Genomic DNA, 20,197 nt, shown 5'->3' with positions numbered 1-20,197 from the left:
GCCATCTAGTGCCTAATAACATGAACTATTTGGTAACTCATGGAAAGAAATCCTTTTCAAGCCCTCTTTTAGCTTATATATTTTTTGCATTGGGTCTTGCACTGCGTTTAGGCTACATGCTGACACAATTGTGGAAAAATCTAACAGAATATACAGTTTGTCTAAAGTAGGAGAGGATTTAGTAATCTGTTAATTGGATTACTCGTTTTCCTGATGTCCCGACCACTCACTCGCCTTTTGCACAGCAACAGGTCACGTCGGCACTGTTTGTTGAAAAAGTTAATTATAGTTTGATGTTAAGGAAGTTTCCGCACCATTTATAACCAAAATTCCTCTAGGAATGGCCATATATTTGTTGTATTGGATTCTTGCCTGTATCTGTGGGATAAGGTTAGACTCTCTTTTCGTCCAACATTTGTCATAGATTCTCATGTTTTGTTTGAATGTGTGTTTTTTTCTCTCTTTAAAGTCTCGGCAATGTAAATTCAAATGAGAAGATTTACTCAGACAACATCACTCGCATTCTGGATAGACTTTTGGACGGTTATGACAATAGGCTGCGACCTGGATCTGGAGGTAATTCTGAAAGATTTACAGGAAAATTGCCTTTTCAGTTTGCAAGAAACATTACGTGCTAGGTTTGGTGACGAAATATTTGCACATCTGCCTCCTCGTTGTGAGGTTCTAGTCTTGTTTGCAGTTTACATGTTATGTTAGACCAAGGACCGCATGACTTGCCCTTTTGCCTGTTCTAAATATATGAAGTGAGTCACTATGATTTCCTAGGAATGTTGTAAAAGTGATTTGAAAATGAAATGTATAGAAAATAAGTGTTGCATGCTGATATTTATCTTGTGGTCAAATCATTAACATGATCGGTGTCTTCACATACGTGAATTTTAATTTGATGTCTTTTGTTTTAGAGCACATGTTGAATTGTGTTGCAGGTGGTATTACTGAGGTGAAAACCGACATCTTTGTGACAAGTTTTGGACCTGTGTCTGATGTTGAGATGGTACGATATTAATTCTGCAATGCAAAAAGAAACCTTAACATGATGAGCCATACAGTGACGGGCTGCCTTTGGGCATCCTGCCATCGGCGTGTCTAATGAGCTGTAATCTGTTTGACCAGCTCTATAACGCCATTACCGATGACTTCTGAATCTATATGAGAACATGTTAACGTGGGAGGGCTTAATAGGCTGATGAATGATTTTCCGGAATGAGTGACAAGCGTCATTTTGTTTCTGTAAGCGCAGAAAGTTGAAATGACCTTTTCAGTGTTGTTATGCATCTTGAGGAACTGTTGTGAGAGGATGAAAGCAAAGTGTGGTATAATGATGAGAATATTTTCATGTGCTGTTTTTTTCCCCCTCTCTCAGGAATATACCACGGATATGTTCTTTCGGCAGATGTGGGTTGATGAGAGGCTCAAATTTGAGGGTCCCATTGAAATCCTACGGTTGAACAATCGCATGGTAGACAAAATCTGGATACCGGACACCTTCTTCCGAAATTCCAAAAAATCAATTTCTCACAACATGACCACACCTAACAAGCTTTTCCGGATTATGCAAAACGGGACTGTACTCTACACAATGAGGTGATTATGCATTTACACGCGAGCAATTTCATTTTTTTTCACAATGCGGCAATGATTTGTGTTCAACCTCTTGCTATAGACTAACAATAAGTTCAGAGTGTCCAATGAATCTTATGGACTTCCCTATGGACGGACATACTTGTCCTCTTCGGTTTGGAAGCTGTGAGTAAAAGGTGTTCTGATGATAAAACAGAAGGAGTGAAGAGATTGACCAATTTTTTTCTTAAATGTCACTTTTTAGATGCCTACACCAGCAATGAAATCGTTTTCACTTGGAGAAAGGGACCTATCAAGTCTGTTGATTGTCCCAAAGAGTCCATGAGCCTTTTGCAGTATGATCTGGTGGGACAGACGCTGTCCAGTGAGATTTTCAAGTCCAACACAGGTGTCCACTTGTTCTTGTCGGCCCAGTCCCTAGTGTCAACCAGTCAGCTCCATTTCTTGTCGTTTTTGTTGCTATTGTCATCGTCAGCGCGATGAGTTTAATTCAAGTTTTGGCTTGTTCCTTTGAATCTTATTTTTGTTTCGGGGAGGGGGGGTTGATTTAGTATGTTTGATTATTCCATACTGCTTTGTTTTGCGTGATTTGTCTAGATATTTTTGAGATTAGTCCAAGGATTGCCTCCCTGCTTCCCGTGTGTGGTTCCTCCTCACTCCACCATGCAAACCTCAAACCATGACAGAGCACTGTACAGTTAATTTGGCACCTTTCCAAGATGTCTGAGGTCTCAGGCTTAATAGTGTATCCATAAATACCTTTACAGTACTGTACAGTGTTTAAAGCGATAGTGGACAGAGAGGAAAGATGGCAACCTGAGCCTTTTGTCTTTCTACCAAATGGAGTGTTTCCTGCTGTGAACTCAGCGGAATACTGAAAAGAGGACAGAATGGCTGATGTGATGCTCATTCATCAAGCAGAAAGCGAATCTGTGTGTGTGCATCTTATTTTTGCTCTGCAACAGCATGCATGTGTTTAGACAGAGGAGTTGCGCATAATGACACTGAAGCTCCCCCCACCTCCGCCTAATCCTTTTTCCTACATTAGCAATACAGTTTTTTTTTTATTCTATTCTATGTCCCAGCAGCTATTTAGTTTCAAGGGCAGGCAAGGGCATTGTTTGTGAAATTGCCCCCCCCCCCCCCCTTTCAACCCCCCCCTTCGGGCTGCTCTCCTCACACATTCTGTTTATCTTGCAGGTCACTACTCTGTGCAGGTGGTCCATTTCCATCTCCAGAGGAAGCTTGGATACTACCTCATCCAGACATACATTCCACTTATCATGGTTGTCGTGCTGTCACAAGTTTCTTTCTGGATCAATAAGGAGTCTGTCCCTGCGCGTACAGTCGCCGGTATGTCATCTTAACTGTGAATTTAAAAAAAATTCACACAGCACAGTTATTATACAATACATATGAATACTTTAAGTGATCTTAACATTTAAAACAGTAAAGTTAAAGTCCCAATGATTTTCACACACACAACTGGGTGTGGTGAAATTTGGCTCTGCATTTAACCCATCCCCGAAGGAAGCAGTGGGCAGCAGCGGTGCCGCGCCCGGGAATCATTTGGTGATCTAACCCCCCAATTCCAACCCTTAATGCTGAGTGCCAAGCAGGGAGGCAATGGGTCCCATTTTTATAGTCTTTGGTATGACCCGGCCGGGGTTTGAACCCACAACCTTCCAGTCTCAGGGCGGACACTCTACTACTAGGCCACTGAGCTAGTGATGTAATGTAATGTGAGCAATCACGTGCAATTAAATAGGGGAAATTAGAACCTGACCAATATGGATTTTTTGGATAGATGGATAGATGACTACAGTTGTTGGAGCAACAGCTGTTGGAATTCCCAAAAAAAAAAGAGATGAAAATATTACTGCATAATATATTGGAACTCTTAATAATAATATTAACAATAACTGGCTTTTGTTTTCCCTCAGGCATCACCACAGTGCTAACAATGACCACCTTGAGTATCAGCGCCCGCCAGTCCCTCCCCAAAGTGGCCTATGCCACAGCCATGGATTGGTTCATTGCCGTGTGTTTTGCCTTTGTGGCATCCGCCCTCATCGAGTTTGCGGCAGTCAACTACTTTGCCACGCTGCAAGCCAACCGCCTGAAGAGGACAAAAGCCCGACAAGAAAAGCTCGAGGTTTTAGCTACAACCAGCGACGATGAAGATATCATTTTGGTGAGCACAGAGTCACACTACATGTTTTGCACCAGGCTATGCAATATTGAAGCCCAAAAAGTATTTCTTTTTTTTTTTAATTCAATTGTTACTTAAATCATGATTAATGAACATGATTATTCATTGATTTAAAAATCCACATACCTTAAAAACATCTTTTACAATATTACCCTGGAATTACAAATGATAATTTTCCTCTAAAGTTCTTGGTTGAAATTAATTGAAAGAGAAAAATGAAAAATATTTTATAATTAAAGTTAGTTTTATTGAGCTCTTCTTATGCATTTGCATATTTTGTAGTAATGGCAAGCATTCTTCTCTTCTATGTGCATTACAGTTGGATTGAGAAGGTTAATCATGAACATAATGTTGTTGCTGTAAAGCAGTCATTATTTAATTTATTTTTTCTTCTTTTTTGATGCGTTACCCATCAATCATCCCACCTCTATCATTCCCATTCTCGCCTCACTGCACATTAAATAGTAATATTTTCCGTTATAACGCTCTCATCCGTGGCCTCTTGGGATGGGTCTCATGTGCTTAAATGGTTAAATGTTTTAAAAATAACTTCAGTGTGAGAAGAACTCCAGCACTGCATAATCTGCTGGCATCCTATGGGCATTCATCAAATGACCTGCTGTCTTTTATAAGCAGGCTTGCATGCCATCAGAAATCTCCCGTGGGAACAAACAATACTACGCAACAACACTTTGCTACAATCCCTGCACTCATGCCGTTTGCCCACCTCCCAGGAGTCTAACACCAGCCCTCAAGAAGGCCTTAAGAGGAGAAACCACTCGATGTGCCCCAGTGAAGCAACCGAGGCGCCGCCCATGCCAATATTCCTTCAGCAAGGCTCAGCCTTCCCGCAAATCCCACAGCTGGCTGGCACCAGCCCCATCGACAAATATGCCCGCATTCTCTTCCCCTTGACCTTCGGACTCTTCAACCTGGTCTACTGGTACATCTACCTGGCCAAGGACACCATGGAGAGAGCCAGGTACACTTAGCCACAAAGTTATTGGATATGCATGAATATTATACTTAATGAAAATTCCAGTGAGCTAGCTCAAATGTGAGTATGATAAAATAGGGTATTCCTTGTGAAATTCATCACCAGAAGTTCAATGAACTTGAAAGAGCCCGCATTTAATTATTTCATGTTGCTGGATGGAGTTTTCACATTTTTATGGCAGCTGTTGTTATATTTGTTCAGCGCTGAATATATCACCAACAGTATCACTACTAACTGCAGAATTCTTAAAAGCCCTGCATTTTTGCTTTTAGTCCTAGATTTGTCCGACCCTAAAGTTTTGTGTGACTTCAGCTTGACCTAGTGTTAGTTTTCAAGGAATTTGGGATGAAGGATATACAAAGTTTGCATAATTCAACAGGGCTGTGAAGAAAATGAACGGGCTATTATTCTATTCAACGCATGTATTGTATCATGTATCGTACATGTCAGCTGGCCTTTGAGCCAGATGGGATCAGGAGCAGCGACAGGTCACTAATATTCATGAGCAAAGTGGCACCACATTGACGGATGAATGGCTTAACCCCAACATGAGTCAGGTAGCACTTTGCTGTGGAATATCTTATAAGCCATCCGTACAGACATTTACCCTTGCTGGTCGGCATTTAACCTCCATCTCGTACACACGTGACAAAGGCAGCAGAAGGCCTTCTGTGAAATGTTGAATACAGTAAAACCTCTGAGGTTGAGTACAAATCATTCAGTAATGGTGTTTGAATTTAAAGTTGTTTTATTTTTCCCAACTTTCTTTTGAAAATAACGTTTATTAAGTTATTATTACAAACTAAAACTGTTTATATGCAAAGTCTTTAGCCAATAACAGGGATATGCAATTGACAGCCAACAGGCTACATGTGGCCGGCAGTCACACACAAGTGGCAGCTTGGTTTAATTTCTTTCTTTAAAGACTGTGAATTTGTAAGATTGTGACAGTTCTCAGAAACTTTCTACCTTCTTTACTTAACCAGCAAAAGCAGACAGAGTTGGTAAATATTCAGCAATATCAAGCTAGCTAGCTAGCTACACATCGGTGAGATCCACTAATGGCAAACGCGCGACTCAGCTGACTCGCATTCAAGTTGGTATTCTGTTGCCACCAACATCAATACACCAGCATTCCAAAATCATGTCCAATCACTAATTTAATACGCACAAAAAAAAAAAACATTATGTTGTCACTTTTTAAAATTGTATGATATGTCGCCAGTTGCCAACATTAGTAGCTAGCGGGTAGCAGCTAGCTGCTATTGGCAAGTGCTTTTGGAGACCACCAAATTGAATGGTCGTGTGAATTTTATTGCCGAGGCAAACTTGGAGCCTCTTCAGCTTTTTCGTAAAGGTAAAAAATTGTCAAGTAAAACAGTCACAAATCTTTTTTTCCTTCCAATATTGTGGTGCTTCAGTAAAACAATAACTTCGTGTACCTTAATGTTTATGGTGTCTAATATTGAAGAAGCTCCAAGAGAATAGGAGTCAGATAATGTTAGGCACTATTTCATTCAAGCCTGTGTGCTTGCTTTTGTCATAATAATAGATTTGCGTTAGATTAGATTCACGTGCCAATGAATGCATCATGCTTTTATATAAGGGTTACCTGAGGGCCGGCAAAAACCCCAAACGCTTTAATGAAAACTCTCTTTCTCCACCGCGACTTGGTCACACAGGAAAATAAATCAGCTCTCACTTTGACCGACGACTCATAATAAGTGGGCCACTTCTCCAACGCAACCAAGAAAGAGAAGAGAGGGAGATAGATATTATGTAACGCCTGGGGAGTGCAAATCTGCTCATCATGCTTCTTGTGTTCCTGTCAGAGAATTTTCAGTGCTTGTTTTGAGAGCCAGAACGTGGAGAAGAGCTGAATCACATCTTATTTTCATATTTTCACTGCATCGCTTTGCTAAGATGAGGCAGTGCTTAGGAGTCACGTGTTTCAGTGCATATACATAGATGGGGCTCTAAGCTTGTGCTGTATATATTCTGGTCTTGCAGGGATGTGGATCCAGCCTCTTAAAAGCAAGACGGCCAGGGAAAGGGCGCGTGCAGAGTGAGAGACCACCCTCCCCCCTCCGCATTCTCTCTCTGAAGCTCTCAGCATTTGTTCTGCTCTCATCTGACAGAGGAAATGAATCAGAAACTCATTTATTCTGCTGCCGCACATCTATTCATTTCACAGGCTGTGACCGCTGCCCACTTGTGTTCTGATCAGTAGGCCGAAGAGCTGCCCTTCACGGGTCTCCATCCCGATCAAGCCCACTGACCCATCAAACCAGACGACGACGGTCCGATAACGGCATGCGCGCCACCTCCAGCAACGCACATGTTACATGAAAAAGAAAGCGGATGATATCATCGTCGATGGCTGCACCTGCTAGTGATGCAAGAAGGAACCAACGCTTTCAGAAGGCTGCCCTCTACAGAGTCACAGCCCCCACTGCAAGCACATCAAAGTCGACTTCCCTCTTCAAACGTGATCAAAGCTGAGAGAATGAATAGTGAGGGTGGGCTTTGTCCATGCATGACTCTGTGGGGGTTCGTTTTCTTGCACTGCAGGCTGCTTCTGAAAACACTGCATGAGGAAAACACAATTCTTTTTAATTTTCTCGTCACAAATGCAACATAAAAAAATTGCCCAAGTAGAGCGACCATCCCCACACTCTTAAAACTGCAGGGTTTAAAGTAACTCAAATGGCTAACTCAGCACTAAGTCTAAAAGGGACAGACACCCACTGCATTGGGTTGAGGAGTTGGGTTAAGATTTTCATCCTACACTGTAAAAACAGTTGGGCAAAAGAAATAACCCAATTTGGGAGAAAAATTGACAGATCCTCTAGCTGACCGGCACAGCACAAGACAAAGATTTCTCCACTGGCATGTCTACTTGGCAAAACTATTGTAGTACCGCAACCAATCTGTGAGAGGCAGCATTCTGCTACAGGGCATCTGTACTGCAAGAGTAGTTGTAGAAGAAGAAAAACACATGTTAGGCTGACTGTTAGCTTATCTTGTAATTAGTGATTTTATTGTGAATGACACATACTCAACACAGTCAGGACTTGCTCATAAGAAAGTAGTAATTGGTGTCAAGGATTCACACTTCCTGGGAGCCATCTTGACTGCTTTAGGATCTTTGTATGGAGAGGATTCTAAGTTATCACTAGATGTATGTTTTCGCTCAGCTAAGTGGTTATTAAAAAGATAATTTAAAAAAAACGTTCCTGTGTCAGGTTTGCCATGCCAAGTCACTCGCGTAATCTATTTGGCAGAGGTTTTACAACAGATGCCCTTCCTGAGACAAGCCACCCGTTTTTGCACAGAATTGGGATGATTGCCTCATCAACATGTTTTAAAGTGGAACCCAACTGGACGTTACTGGTAACTGTGATTTGAATGCTGAGCCTCATGTCCAAAGTTAGCCAATGAGTTATGCAGAACTGTGTCCAAAATTGCAACCAACTTTGTGTTAGATACATTTTTGCAAAAAACATGTCTGTCTTGAATTCCCCTTTAAGGTCTTTTGAGATCATGTTATGTTGCGGTGTATTTATTTACGGTTTAATGTATTAGTTTGTGTAGACAATTATAAACATACAGTGGGGTGTTGCTATTTTTTTGCTATTCCTGTCTGGCAATTATAAACATACAGTGAGTGGGGTGTTCTAATTTTTTTGCTATTTGTGTCTGGCCTTGGGATTTACTGTATTCTAAAGGGAAATGTACTTTCGGGAGTTTGCAAACATATTTTTAAAGGTTGTTTAAACTTATAATCATATTAATATCTAGTATTGGAGTGCTCGTGTGGATTGGTGGGTGGCGAAGAATGTGCAGGCATGCAGGCAAACTGCATGAACTTGTTTTCTTCGAAGTGTTGTGGAATAGGCCCAGATAGGGAGTACCGGACGAGAACACCTCAAGGTCGGTGAGAAACGAGAACAACAGCACGTCTATGTGGCCGGGCTTCGCGGGGAAAACCCAACCGCCTGACCTCAGCAACACCTGGACGGGGAGGAGATGACCATCGACCAATCATCTCACAATATTTTGCATGCTTTAATATTCATATTTTGTTTCTTCAAAACTGGGCAACCCGGAAGAATGTGTCGTCTTTTGGAGGTCACAAAAACGCACGAGCTTTAGTGTGAGGGACCCGGGACCCAGGCCTGTATTAGTGCGCTTTGTCAGGAATAAACAATTGGTAAATTTGGTCTGATTGATCTACTGGTCTTCTCTTTGACAGAACGAACTCGCAAAATCGTTAGGTGCGCCAGTGTGTGGATTAGGACATAGCAATTTATGTGTTAAGGGTTGATCGCAATTTGGAGTCAGATCAATAACTAAAATCCGTAGCCTAACAATTCAAATCCCATGAGGACAAAAAATTAATGCTAAATGCGTTTAATTCATTTGGTTTCAAAAAAATTAAATTACATTTTGATTTAGATTTGTATCTAAGCACAGTATTTTCCAATTGACTTAATTTCAATGTTTGAATTAATCTTATTTAAATTTATTCTAAGCACGGTATTTTCCATTTTCAACTTTAATTGAGACTGTTGATGTCCTTTATGACAGAGGGAACTTGGTGAGATTGTTCTGTTTTGGACTCTGATGGTGAATTTGATCAATTGCTTGAATTCCAACAAGCCACCTTGAGAGATGTGCCCAGAAAGTCGATGACAACAACCTCCTTAGCGTGAGGGACTAAACTTGTCTACCACGTAAACGCTCCACTGTTATTGTTGGACCTAGTTGACAAATACAGGTGCAGTGTGCACGGCCCAAAAAAAAAAGAAGAAAAGATAAGAAAAAAAAGTGTTCCTCTCTTTACTATGCACATACAGTTGTGCCTGTCATACATTTTCTTCCTCCGCAATGGAAGCTTCTCATGCACCATCAGCCGTCTCCGCGCTTTGATCTCGGCTCGGCAGTGCGCATGCGCACCTCACTGGCTCCTCTGCACTGTCTCCGGCAAGTTGGATGTGCGCGCTCCTCACTCGCATCCCGAAACCGCCTCAAAAACTGTTGAGATGGGGAGGATCAGGAAAAACCACTTTGGGATTTTGACTTTTTCCCTGCTCGTCACTTTTGTCTGGACACAAAGGTAAACTGCTTTCACGTCGGCTGTGCTTCATGCATTGATTATCTTCATTTTTTGGGGGGCATGACACCACCTTTTCCCCTTTCCTCCTTTTTAGCGTCAAGGATCTAAAAGATCCCAGCAACATGCCTCTGGTGAAAGAGACGGTGGACAGACTGATGAACGGATACGACATTCGATTGAGGCCCGATTTTGGAGGTAAACCCCCCCCCCCCCCCGGAAAAAAAAATCTATCGCGGTGGTGACATGGCTCGCAAAATCTGCATTAATTGACATAATGCGGCGACAAACGAAATGCGAATAAGTCGATGGAAGCCGCTGACAATACGACAGAGTCGAATGGGTCATCTGCGTGTTGTGTCACGAAGATGAAATTGATATGAGAAGATTTGTCCTCCGCTTAATGGCTGTCCGTCTTTGCAGGTGCACCAGTGGCCGTGGGCATGAACATAGACATAGCCAGCATAGACATGGTGTCTGAAGTCAACATGGTAGGTGCATCTTCAATCCCGCATAAAATCATGCGCATGCATGGCGCAGTTGAGATTGGGCTAATTAGCACTGTTTTACATGTGGATATATAAACTATGGTGTCATGTGTATTTTAAGTTGATGTTTTAATTTTTTTTTGTTTTTTTTCTATTTGCTAAATGCGGGGTTTGGTTGCCCGTGTCTACTGACGCGATGCTCGTCTCAGTCCCGCATTTGCAGCGTTGGTCTGTGGCCGCATTTGAATTCCGAACACACGCTCAGTGGCGCACTCAGACGCACTGGCACGGCTACGCGCGCTCAGAGCTGTGTGCGTGCATGTGTGCGTGTGCGCGCGCGCGTGTGTTTGTGTGAGTGCATCACGTTCTCTTGCTTCACTAGTGTAATTTTGTTGACACGCACACGCTCCTCTCCTTAAGGGCTGGCATGTATTACTGCATGGGTGGGGAACCTAAGGCCCGGGGGCCATACAGGACCATTTTATATTTAAAGAGAAAAATGGAACTCTTCAGACACTCAGACAAATTTGTGCTGGATCGAAAAATGTAATCTTTAAAGAACATACAAACAGATCATGTAACTTAGTTTGGGACATAACGGTTAAGACATTTTGCCATGTGTGTGAAAAATCCCACTTCATTAGAAACTTTGATTACCTTTTGAACGAGAACAACAGCTAAGAATTTAATTTTGCATATCAGTCAAATTAATTGGTTTTCAAAATTAAATTCAGTTGAGATTGTCTTTTCAATTATCAAATTTTATGAAAAGGACCCATATACACAGCAAAAAAAAATACCACTGCAATTTAACTTTGTCCGATTTTGTCATTCATAGTTGTATGTGTGTGAAAATTACCATTTTTGTTTTAAAAATATCAATACTTTATTCCGTTTAGTTATTTCTGAGTAATTTGATGTATAAATTATTTTTAGCCCGATGCTGCAGATTCCTGGCAGAACAAAAATATAGATTCCAGAATAATCGGCTGTTTAATCATGTGTTTTGCCACTCAATGCATTTCAATAAGTGTCAGTTATACGCATATTCTCGCTATTAGCTATGAGCTCATTAATCCTTGCCATGTGTGTTTGTGTTACCAATCATACTTAACACAATCTTATCTATCTATCTATCTATCTATCTATCTATCTATCTATCTATCTATCTATCTATCTATCTATCTATCTATCTATCTATCTATCTATCTATCTATCTATCTATCTATCTATCTATCTATCTATCTATCTATCTATCTATCTATCTATCTATCGATCTATCTATCTATCGATCTATCTATCGATCTATCTATCGATCGAGTGATCGATCTATCAACTTGCATTGCTCACCTAATTATTGATTGTAAAAAATTATTATTTGCTTTGGTTTGAATGACAAATTTCTTTATACATCTGTAAGGATAAAAGGTTGTATAGATTTATGTGTAATAGACATTGAAACCAGTGTTACTTGTTGTAAAATTGTTAGAATACATAATGCTAAAAATATTCATCAAACACTTTTGGCCAATGAAAGGCCACAATTCATTGCTCAGACCCTCATCATTTCGTCATATTTTCTGTTATGAACGCATAATGCTCTTGGAAGATTATAAAAACTGAAATGGCACAATATCATGCAAAAATCCAATTAAGTGTTCTGCTCCTTCTGGTGTGCCCGCCTTGGCCACCAGGAGCAGTACCGTATAGTACGGTCATGCTGAAAGAAACAAAGAAGAATAGCCTTCTTCTACTGTTCAACAAATTTTTGTAGAGTATTGTGATGTTACCTTTTTATATACAGTATGTTGCGGTACCATTTGTTCAAATGTTGTGTGTAGTAGCTTGTCATTGTTTTGTTTTTTGTTTTTTTACATTGTTATCATTGAGCTAACAGACCTTATTTAGGTCTGAGCTATGTATTGGGATTCACAAAATGGCCTAACAGAGAAGAAATGTTACATAATCGCTCAAAAATAGTCAGAGGGATTGGAAGTGGTGATGTTTTCAATTATTCATAGGGCCATTTTTAGGCGAATGGCAAAAGTGTGTTCCGTAGGTTTTGAATTGTGCCCCTCTTAGGACTGAACGATTAATGAACATCGGTAGGCTTCATTTTATTTTTATTAATTGCTTGCCTCGGGTGGAATCCTCGTGTCTCCAAAATCATCTCTTTTCAGAAGACCCCAAAAATGGCACATTGTATATACATTCACATTGCCTACCTGTGCTTTATTGAGTAATTGCTTAAGAGTTGAGTTTTATGCTCATTAGCCAACGGACGCAAATTCACACGCAACTCCTACGCATGTACGTGGCCTTCACGCATGTGCACTCCTCACGTACGTAGATACGTCACACATCCAGAGACGTGAGGGCCATCCAAAAATTCCTCCGTGAGGACAGGATGCCATGCCAGGATGGCAAATCTTGATTTGGTGTTTGTTTTCAGCCAATTCGTAACTCAATTTACCAGGATGCCAAATTTTGATTCAGTATTTGTTTCAGGCCAATTTGTAACTCAGTTCGAGTCACCGATTCATGCGCAGTTCTAATAAATACACTGGGTTTCATTTTCATTTATGCTTCATTTGCATTTATATTAACACAAGCCTATAAGACCCAAATATTTATCATAAATCAAATGTCTGTAATAATACAGATTCATTCATTACTCATGTTTGTTTAAAAAAAAATACATGGGAAGAGGACCTTGAAACATTGAATTGCATTCTAAATCACAATATTTGGTAAAAAAATGAAATTGCTTTCTTTTACCAAATTGTTCAGCCCTTGCACCTGTCCAACATGTTTTAGAAGACGCTCGACACGAGCATAACAACTGAACGGTCCGAGATGAGCAAAATTGTTTACTTTTGTGGAGGATGCAGCCACGGTGGAAGTGCCTCGGGGGTTCGGGGGAGATTTGAAATAGAAACCCCTTCATTGGTTTTTCACCTCCTATTCTCCCTCCCGCCTCCATCCTTTCCCTCCCACCGCTTTGACTGGATCCCTGGCTGTGACTCTGGGCTCAGCAGCCATGTAATCCACCTCTGCCTTGCTCCAAAGGCTCCTCTTACTTAAGAACTGGGCGTCCATGCGAGCATTCATGTGGAAAAAAACACTGCTTCCTACATCCGTGTGTGGAGCCTAACACAAAACTGTGCTCAAACGCTGAATGGTGACTGACGTCACGCAGCCCCCCATGGCCATGACAGAGAATTTGTCCTGTGAAAAGCCCGCCGCATCTGTCTCGAATCTGACATGGCAACATTTCTGTTCAAACTCGCTTGCTAGCATCGTGCGACTTATGTAACGGGTCAAAATGTCCTCCTATTTTCTTCACATGGAAGAAATCAGAGAAGCTGATGAAATCAATCTCTCCGAAATCAATAATATCATCGATGCAAGAGCGATTGTGGGGATTGAAGTTGGTGCTGGGCTGCTTTGATTTTCCTCATCAAGCTAGAATGCTTTTAACAACACTAGGACGATGAGGAAAGAGGGAGAGAGGTTAAGGTTATTCCTCTTGTTCTCTGTCCCTATGGTGGCCGGCTGATGATACACATCAAGCATGTTTTTCTTACACCGTCGACAATCTAACAAGATCAAAACAACAATGCTGTCAGGGGTCTGCAGTATCAGGGCTCCATTTTCATGACCAGAGTAAGTCCTGCGTGAAACATGCCTGGGTGGATCTGCAAGTGGGAGGCCTGTGCTGCAGTGGGAGTGGACAAGGCCATCTTAAATTATGGCCAATCAAAGTGACTTCTTTTATTTTCTGTATGTGGGCGAGTTGCGCACAAGATTCTCAACATGACGGAAGCCCATCTGTGGCGTGACATCTGATAGTTTGTGCCTTCCCCTATAGATGTGCCGCCTACTGCAATTATTTAAAAAATTTAATACAATGATTCAGATGATTTGACGGCCATTGTCACGTTAGACCAGCTATCCATTTGCGCTGATATTAGACATGGTCTGAGCAGGCGTTAGCTTTAGATGGACTTTCTGCAACTAAACTGTCATGCCTGCGCTGGCTGCCCAGCTAGAAAAGACGCCCAGCGAGCCTTGCGCTGATAAGAAAATAAGGATTCGCCGGCCTTTGCGCCACAGTGCAGATGGAATGTCTAAAAGACCCTAAACTGCCCTGCATCATAGTGAAAGCAGTTTCTAATAGCGTAGTTACTAGCGGTTGCATCGATGAGTCGACTTGACTACTGTTGATCTTCATTGTTTGACATAGACAAATTGCTAATCATGTGCCGCCAAAATGTTCTAACGATAACTTTATTCAGCATCAAAGTTGTATGATACAACATGCATCAACATCACACCATGTTATGGATTCTGAAAGGAACGCTTGTGCTGGACTGCTCTTGAAAAATATCAGTGATGTGATCGATTCATTGACTTTGACTTGAGACATGACATTACAAAACAGATTCAATAATTCAACCCTGAGTGGTTACACGATTAAACGGTGCAAAATATTAGAAACTCATTGTGTTGCAGGACAGTTTGACTGTCTGTGACGGCAGTGTCAAATCAATACAGAATATCTCTATATGTTAAGGGGCAGCATGGTATCTTAATGGTTAGCTAGCATGTCTGTTTCACAGTTCAGAGCTTTGGGCTTACTGTGTTTGTCTACATGCATAATACAGTCAGTGTTTTTGTCCGGAAAGTTTTGTGTTGTATATTTTGTGGCCAGTCAGTGCATATTGTTGTATTTGTACTCCTGCACAATCACAAAGTATTATTCAGATGACTTGAATATTGTAATACTTCCTTGGCCTTGCCTTACACTGCGAGTTGATTTGGTCCATGACTGTAAAAAATACCTGATACATCAAGTTTGAAGCGCTAAAATGGCAAAATCAGATACCAAAGTGTTTTACCCCTGAAAGCACATTTGAAAAAGGCAGCATGTTACTAAAGAACCTTCCACAGCTTGGCTAATTCATGCATAGATGAGACTAACTAGCAGCTTTGCATCATCGCCTCAGAACAACCGTTTAATGATATGGGGATGAAGCAAAATGGAGGATGTGAAAGAAGCTGTCCTTAGATCAGTGTTGGCCTGCATGTTGGCCTGCCATCATAGCAGCGAGCGCGCCTGTGTTGTGAACAGCTGGCCGCTCGTCTAATTAAAGATCCAAACGCCTCTGGTGGAGAATGAACTCAACATTTTTGGTGGGGCTCATTGAAGTCGCTGAGGCGGCGGAGAGGCTGCTTGTTTTGGAGTGGAACAGAAATTTGTAATTGGCCGTGTTCTATAATGTTTCATGTCTTAACACAAACGGCATATACAAAATATAAGAACAAAATAAACCCACATTCACAGGTTCCACATTCCCCAGGATGCAAACGGTTGAATCCTGCTTGTCTATTCCTGACGACAATGATCCAGGAAGTAGACTGCTAACAAAACTTTATTTGTTATGGGGATTGATTTTCTTTCCTTGAGTCAAGATTGAACTGTTGCCCTGTCCATGAGCCATAAATAGGTCAGTCCTGTCCTTTCAATAAATCATCCTTCATAAGCCAAGAAGTGACCTGGAGGCACATTGAGGAATAAACCAATGCTCATTTGTTTTAACAATTTGGGTAGAGCTTACACTGCAATCGCAATGTTTGACTATCACTTGGTATAATTCGGGTATGTCTGATTCTTCATGACCTAGGAGGTAGACATTTGTCTGAACAAAAGAATCTGTTTATAATATTGTTCCAATATTGTTGATTTTTTTTAGCCTTGTGTGATGCACAGCAATGGCCTGTTAGAAGTCAAGTCAACACTACGGTAGCCCAACATAACAAACATGCTACTTGGAGAGGGAAGAGTCCTCCGAGTCTTAGGTGTGACCACACATCCATGCTGGCAAACTGTGATATCATGGCTGAGACACCCCCCCTTCGCCATGAATCCATCCATGTCCACCCCCATTCCCTCTCTCACCCCATTACTCATCCTCCCCACTTTGCATCTGAAATGACATTCACACATTGTGCTATGTTTTGTGCTGGTGTTAGGGAAAAATCAGCCACCTGTCAGAATTTGTGCGATGAGCGTTCAACAGCAATTGAGAAGGACACTTACGTTTAACGTGTAAATTTGGTTTCCAATCATGGAATGATAAATATCATTAAATGGCACAACCCCCCAGATCTCGAATTACAATGGTGACAATTAAGTCACAATATTTGAGCTTATAGACCACCTTTGCAATAAGAGAAATCGATGACATAAAAATACCCTATGGAATATATCCTGTATTTATGTTTTTATGCATTTATAGTACTTTATTTTTTAAAAGATCTTTAAACACATTTGAAAGTATTACCAACACATTTAAACATATAACAAACATATTAAGAGAGTGGGCAACAGACCTGGATAACTATAAAATATTGTATAGTGTAGCGGTGTGCCGATCACTCTATGCGTTTACTCGTTTTTACAAAATAATTAAAAAAAAACGTTTCATCTTGAAATATTCATCAATAATCATGCCCAAAGATATACATTATAAAATTCATCTAGAGCTGTTGCTTTATGTTGGCTTGAAAAGCAGGACAGCACATAACATACACTCATTTTTTTTTCTTCTTCTTTCAAATTTACATAATCTCAAACTGTGTCGCCATCTAGTGGTTGAAAGTGGAATCTCTACACACCCAATATACAGCAGAGTTAGACCAAAATAGTGTTATTAATTAGAGGCACCGTGAACCTGGAACCTGCAGTGGAGTAGGGGTTTATTTATTAAATCCTCATATGCAATGTCACAATCTTTTTATAACAACAAAACCACACTTGCGTGATCCAAATGTGCAAGAGAAATGCATTGCGATTGATTTATACAAGCATTGCTTCCATGTTGCATTTTCAGCATGCAACACAGTGCTGGAATTAGACTGCCCCCCCCTCCCTTCTCATCCTGCTTGTTAATTACATGTAAAATACCTGAGCTCGCCGCCTGCAATATAATACTCCTCTCTGAATGTTAATTAGCTGCCTGCGAATTAAAATATTTAAACAAACCAGCTGTGGTGGCTTCCACGACAGAGGAATTAGTGGGGCGTGAGCGTTGCCCTCAGAACCGTCATTACACTGACATTAGTAAGAGGACGTGGCCGTCACATAACCAGGCATAAAAACACAAACCGATCCTGTTCCGTTTTATTTTCAGCGTGTGGAAAATAAGCTTGTGTTATTTTTATTCAGTGTTGCCATGACAACACAACCTCTTTCTCTGTTTTTTTCCCGCTCAATCCGAGGAAGTCAAGGGAAGAAAACACCTTTCTAACATTTATTTTCTATGAGATGCTTACATAGTTTTGTCCTCATGTGCATTATGAGTTTACATGTACTCTGAGAATGCAGAATTTCACCAAGGCTTACACATTTGCCATGTCTAAAGTCATCAGTAAGGTCATCATTGACAAAAGTGATGTACAATCCTATTTTGATTATGAACTTGTTGAAGTCGTGACCTGACATTCGACACTGAGCTGTAGGCTAAATGGGATTTTCCATATGGCCTACATCTGGACAATGGCGGCTGGTCAATAGAGGGCGCTAGGGCACCGCCCTCCCGTTCAGCTGAGTCACCATGAACAAGACAAGTGAAGTAATAAAATGAAAGTACAATGTTATCCAAATAAATATATATATCAGATTATACATATCTTATAAGAGGGTATATAGTGCAGTTAATGGCCAGATTTTTAAACAATCATTTACCTATATATCACGTCTCATTTTATGACACAAATTCCAGGTAAGGGCGCAAAGACCATAGACTCTTATTGGTGAGAGAATTTTAACTAAAAGTTTGATGTGTCGGTCCCTGTGCAATTAGTGATATTGTCTGAGTTGGGTGTTGAATTCCAGTGGCTGTACATGTTTGTAGCTTCAACCTAGCATATACAACTTACATAGCCTAGCATACAGAGCACGTTTTGTTCAAATGAATGGAAATGTTTTCATGTGATGAGTGCTGAATTTCTTTGTTGAATATTTTGTAATCCTAAAAATGTTATGGCATTATCAGTGATTGGTATTTTAACTAAATAATTTCATCACCTTTGGCAAAGTTACTATCAGGAATTGGGCTAGTAATCAATATTACAAAATTTATTTGTATGAATCTTGTCCATTGCATGCAATGGATCACTTTATAACTTTTTGAAGCAATTGAGGCTAACTGGAGTGCACTAATTGGCTGCATCCAGCAGGGGCTCTATTGATTCAATTTTGACGACAGTGTTGCCTTGAGACACAAGTGACCCATGATGTTCGCACAGTATTTTTCTTTGACTTTCAAGTGCAATCTAGAGACGAGCGCCGTATGTTGGCAGTAAGCTCAAAATATAAAGCAGTGTGACAAATAAGCCATAAGACACAACCAAACGCCAAAACCAGCAGACACAGAGACAGCTTCTTCCCCCAGGCTGTTGCTCTGATGAACTCACACCACTCTTCGAGTCTCAGAGTCATTGCTGTGCAATAACATCCTGCTCTCCACACCTTTTTTGAATTGTCTACACTGTTTGTACTATGTGTCCTCTCTGCATCCATTGCAGCCTGGTCATCCTGGAAGAGGGACCCTCCCATCTGTGGTCTCTTCTCAAGGTTTCTCATTTCCCCTAGCTGGAGTTTTGAGTTTTTCCTTGCCCTCCTGGGAGTTTAAGATCAGGGGATGTTTGAGAATATATGTCATTTTTCACATGTCCTGAGTGTTGTTAGTCACCTAAATGTTGAACAGAGGCTGTGATGTACCGAAGTCAAATTCCTTGTTTGGCACACTCAAACATGGCGAATAAAAACTCTTGAATCTTGAATAAGTACAAACTGGCTAACAAGTAGCATCGATAATTGGAATGCTACAACTTTTGGTAATGGATATTTGAAAACAAATGGAGCAGCACACGTAGACCAACCATATAACAATACACAAAGGCATACATTCTTTATCCTCAATGGAAAAACAGCTGACAGGTACCGGATGGCCAAGCGGAACGCAGTTTTGGCGGTTGCTGAGGCAAAAACCCGGGCGTGGGAGGAGTTTGGCGAGGCCATGGAGAATGACTTCCGGACGGCTTCGAGGAAATTATGGTCCAGCATCCGGCGTCTCAGGAGGGGGAAGCAGTGCAACGTCAACACTGTTTACAGTGGGGATGGTGTGCTGCTGACCTCGACTCGGGACGTCGTGAGTTGGTGGGGAGAATACTTCGAAGACCTCCTCAATTCCACCTACACACCTTCCATTGTGGAAGCAGGGCCTTGGGACTCTGAGGGGGACTCTCCAATCTCTCGGGTCGAAGTCACTGAGGTAGTTAAAAAACTCCTCGGTGGCAAGGCCCCGGGGGTGGATGAGATCCGCCCGGAGTTCTTAAAGGCTCTGGATGTTGTGGGGCTGTCATAGCTGACACGCCTCTACAACACTGCGTGGATATCGGGAACAGTACCTCTGGATTGGCAGACTGGGGTGGTGGTTCCCCTCTTTAAGAAAGGGGACCGGAGGGTGTGTTCCAATTACAGGGGAATCACACTCCTCAGCCTCCCTGGTAAGGTCTATTCAGGGGTGCTGGAGAGGATGGTCCGTCGGGAGGTCGAACCTCGGATTCAGGAGGAGCAGTGTGGCTTTCGTCCTGGCCGTGGAACAGTGGACCAGCTCTACACCCTCGGCAGGATCCTCGAGGGTGCATGGGAGTTCGCCCAACCAGTCCACATGTGTTTTGTGGACTTGGAGAAGGCGTTTGACCGTGTCCCT

At 41.5% G+C, this 20,197-nt stretch overlaps 2 protein-coding genes across 6 annotated transcripts in view; both read left to right on the top strand.

Moving 5' to 3' along the window:
- Window positions 1–9: 9 nt before the first annotated feature.
- gabra6a (gamma-aminobutyric acid type A receptor subunit alpha6a) lies at window positions 10–9,033 on the top strand. Of its 3 annotated transcripts, none has more exons than XM_088389225.1 (11): window positions 10–390; window positions 470–576; window positions 924–1,015; window positions 1,385–1,605; window positions 1,685–1,767; window positions 1,847–1,990; window positions 2,803–2,955; window positions 3,546–3,796; window positions 4,549–4,796; window positions 6,822–6,876; window positions 7,039–9,033. In XM_088389225.1, exons 1-10 carry the CDS (start codon window positions 341–343, stop codon window positions 6,841–6,843), a joined length of 1,371 nt encoding a protein of 456 aa, XP_088245351.1. In that variant the 5' UTR covers window positions 10–340; the 3' UTR covers window positions 6,844–6,876; window positions 7,039–9,033. The 3 variants fall into 3 exon arrangements, with proteins under 3 accessions (XP_088245351.1, XP_088245340.1, XP_088245359.1); XM_088389214.1 differs by having other exon boundaries at window positions 7,006–9,033; XM_088389233.1 differs by having other exon boundaries at window positions 14–390; window positions 948–1,015; window positions 6,822–9,033.
- Window positions 9,034–9,763: 730 nt separating this feature from the next.
- Window positions 9,764–20,197, top strand: part of gabrb2a (gamma-aminobutyric acid type A receptor subunit beta2a) — a 33,765-nt gene continuing 23,331 nt past the window's right edge. For 2 of the 3 annotated variants that reach the window (XM_088389194.1, XM_088389186.1), the window contains exons 1-3: window positions 9,764–9,930; window positions 10,025–10,125; window positions 10,351–10,418. In XM_088389194.1, the coding sequence (XP_088245320.1) occupies window positions 9,857–9,930; window positions 10,025–10,125; window positions 10,351–10,418 (243 nt within the window). In that variant the 5' untranslated portion in view covers window positions 9,764–9,856. Of the gene's footprint in view, window positions 9,931–10,024; window positions 10,126–10,350; window positions 10,419–18,080; window positions 18,203–20,197 lie in introns of those variants that run through there. The other variant, XM_088389204.1, reaches the window with a different exon arrangement.

Source organism: Syngnathus floridae, chromosome 1, assembly GCF_059516105.1.
Source record: "Syngnathus floridae isolate MCC-2025c chromosome 1, RoL_Sflo_1.0, whole genome shotgun sequence".
Classification (NCBI taxonomy): Eukaryota; Metazoa; Chordata; class Actinopteri; order Syngnathiformes; family Syngnathidae; genus Syngnathus; species Syngnathus floridae.
Note: the sequence above shows the minus strand (reverse complement) of the source record. Positions and strands in the feature narration are given on the sequence as shown.

Bases quoted from the DNA above. Each gene is read 5' to 3' on its own strand.
- gabra6a (XM_088389225.1), top strand. From the start codon at position 341: ATGGCCATATATTTGTTGTATTGGATTCTTGCCTGTATCTGTGGGATA. The intron at 577-923 runs GTAATTCTGAAA...CTTTTGTTTTAG, and splicing joins GCTGCGACCTGGATCTGGAG to AGCACATGTTGAATTGTGTT. The intron at 1,991-2,802 runs GTGTCCACTTGT...TTTATCTTGCAG, and splicing joins GATTTTCAAGTCCAACACAG to GTCACTACTCTGTGCAGGTG.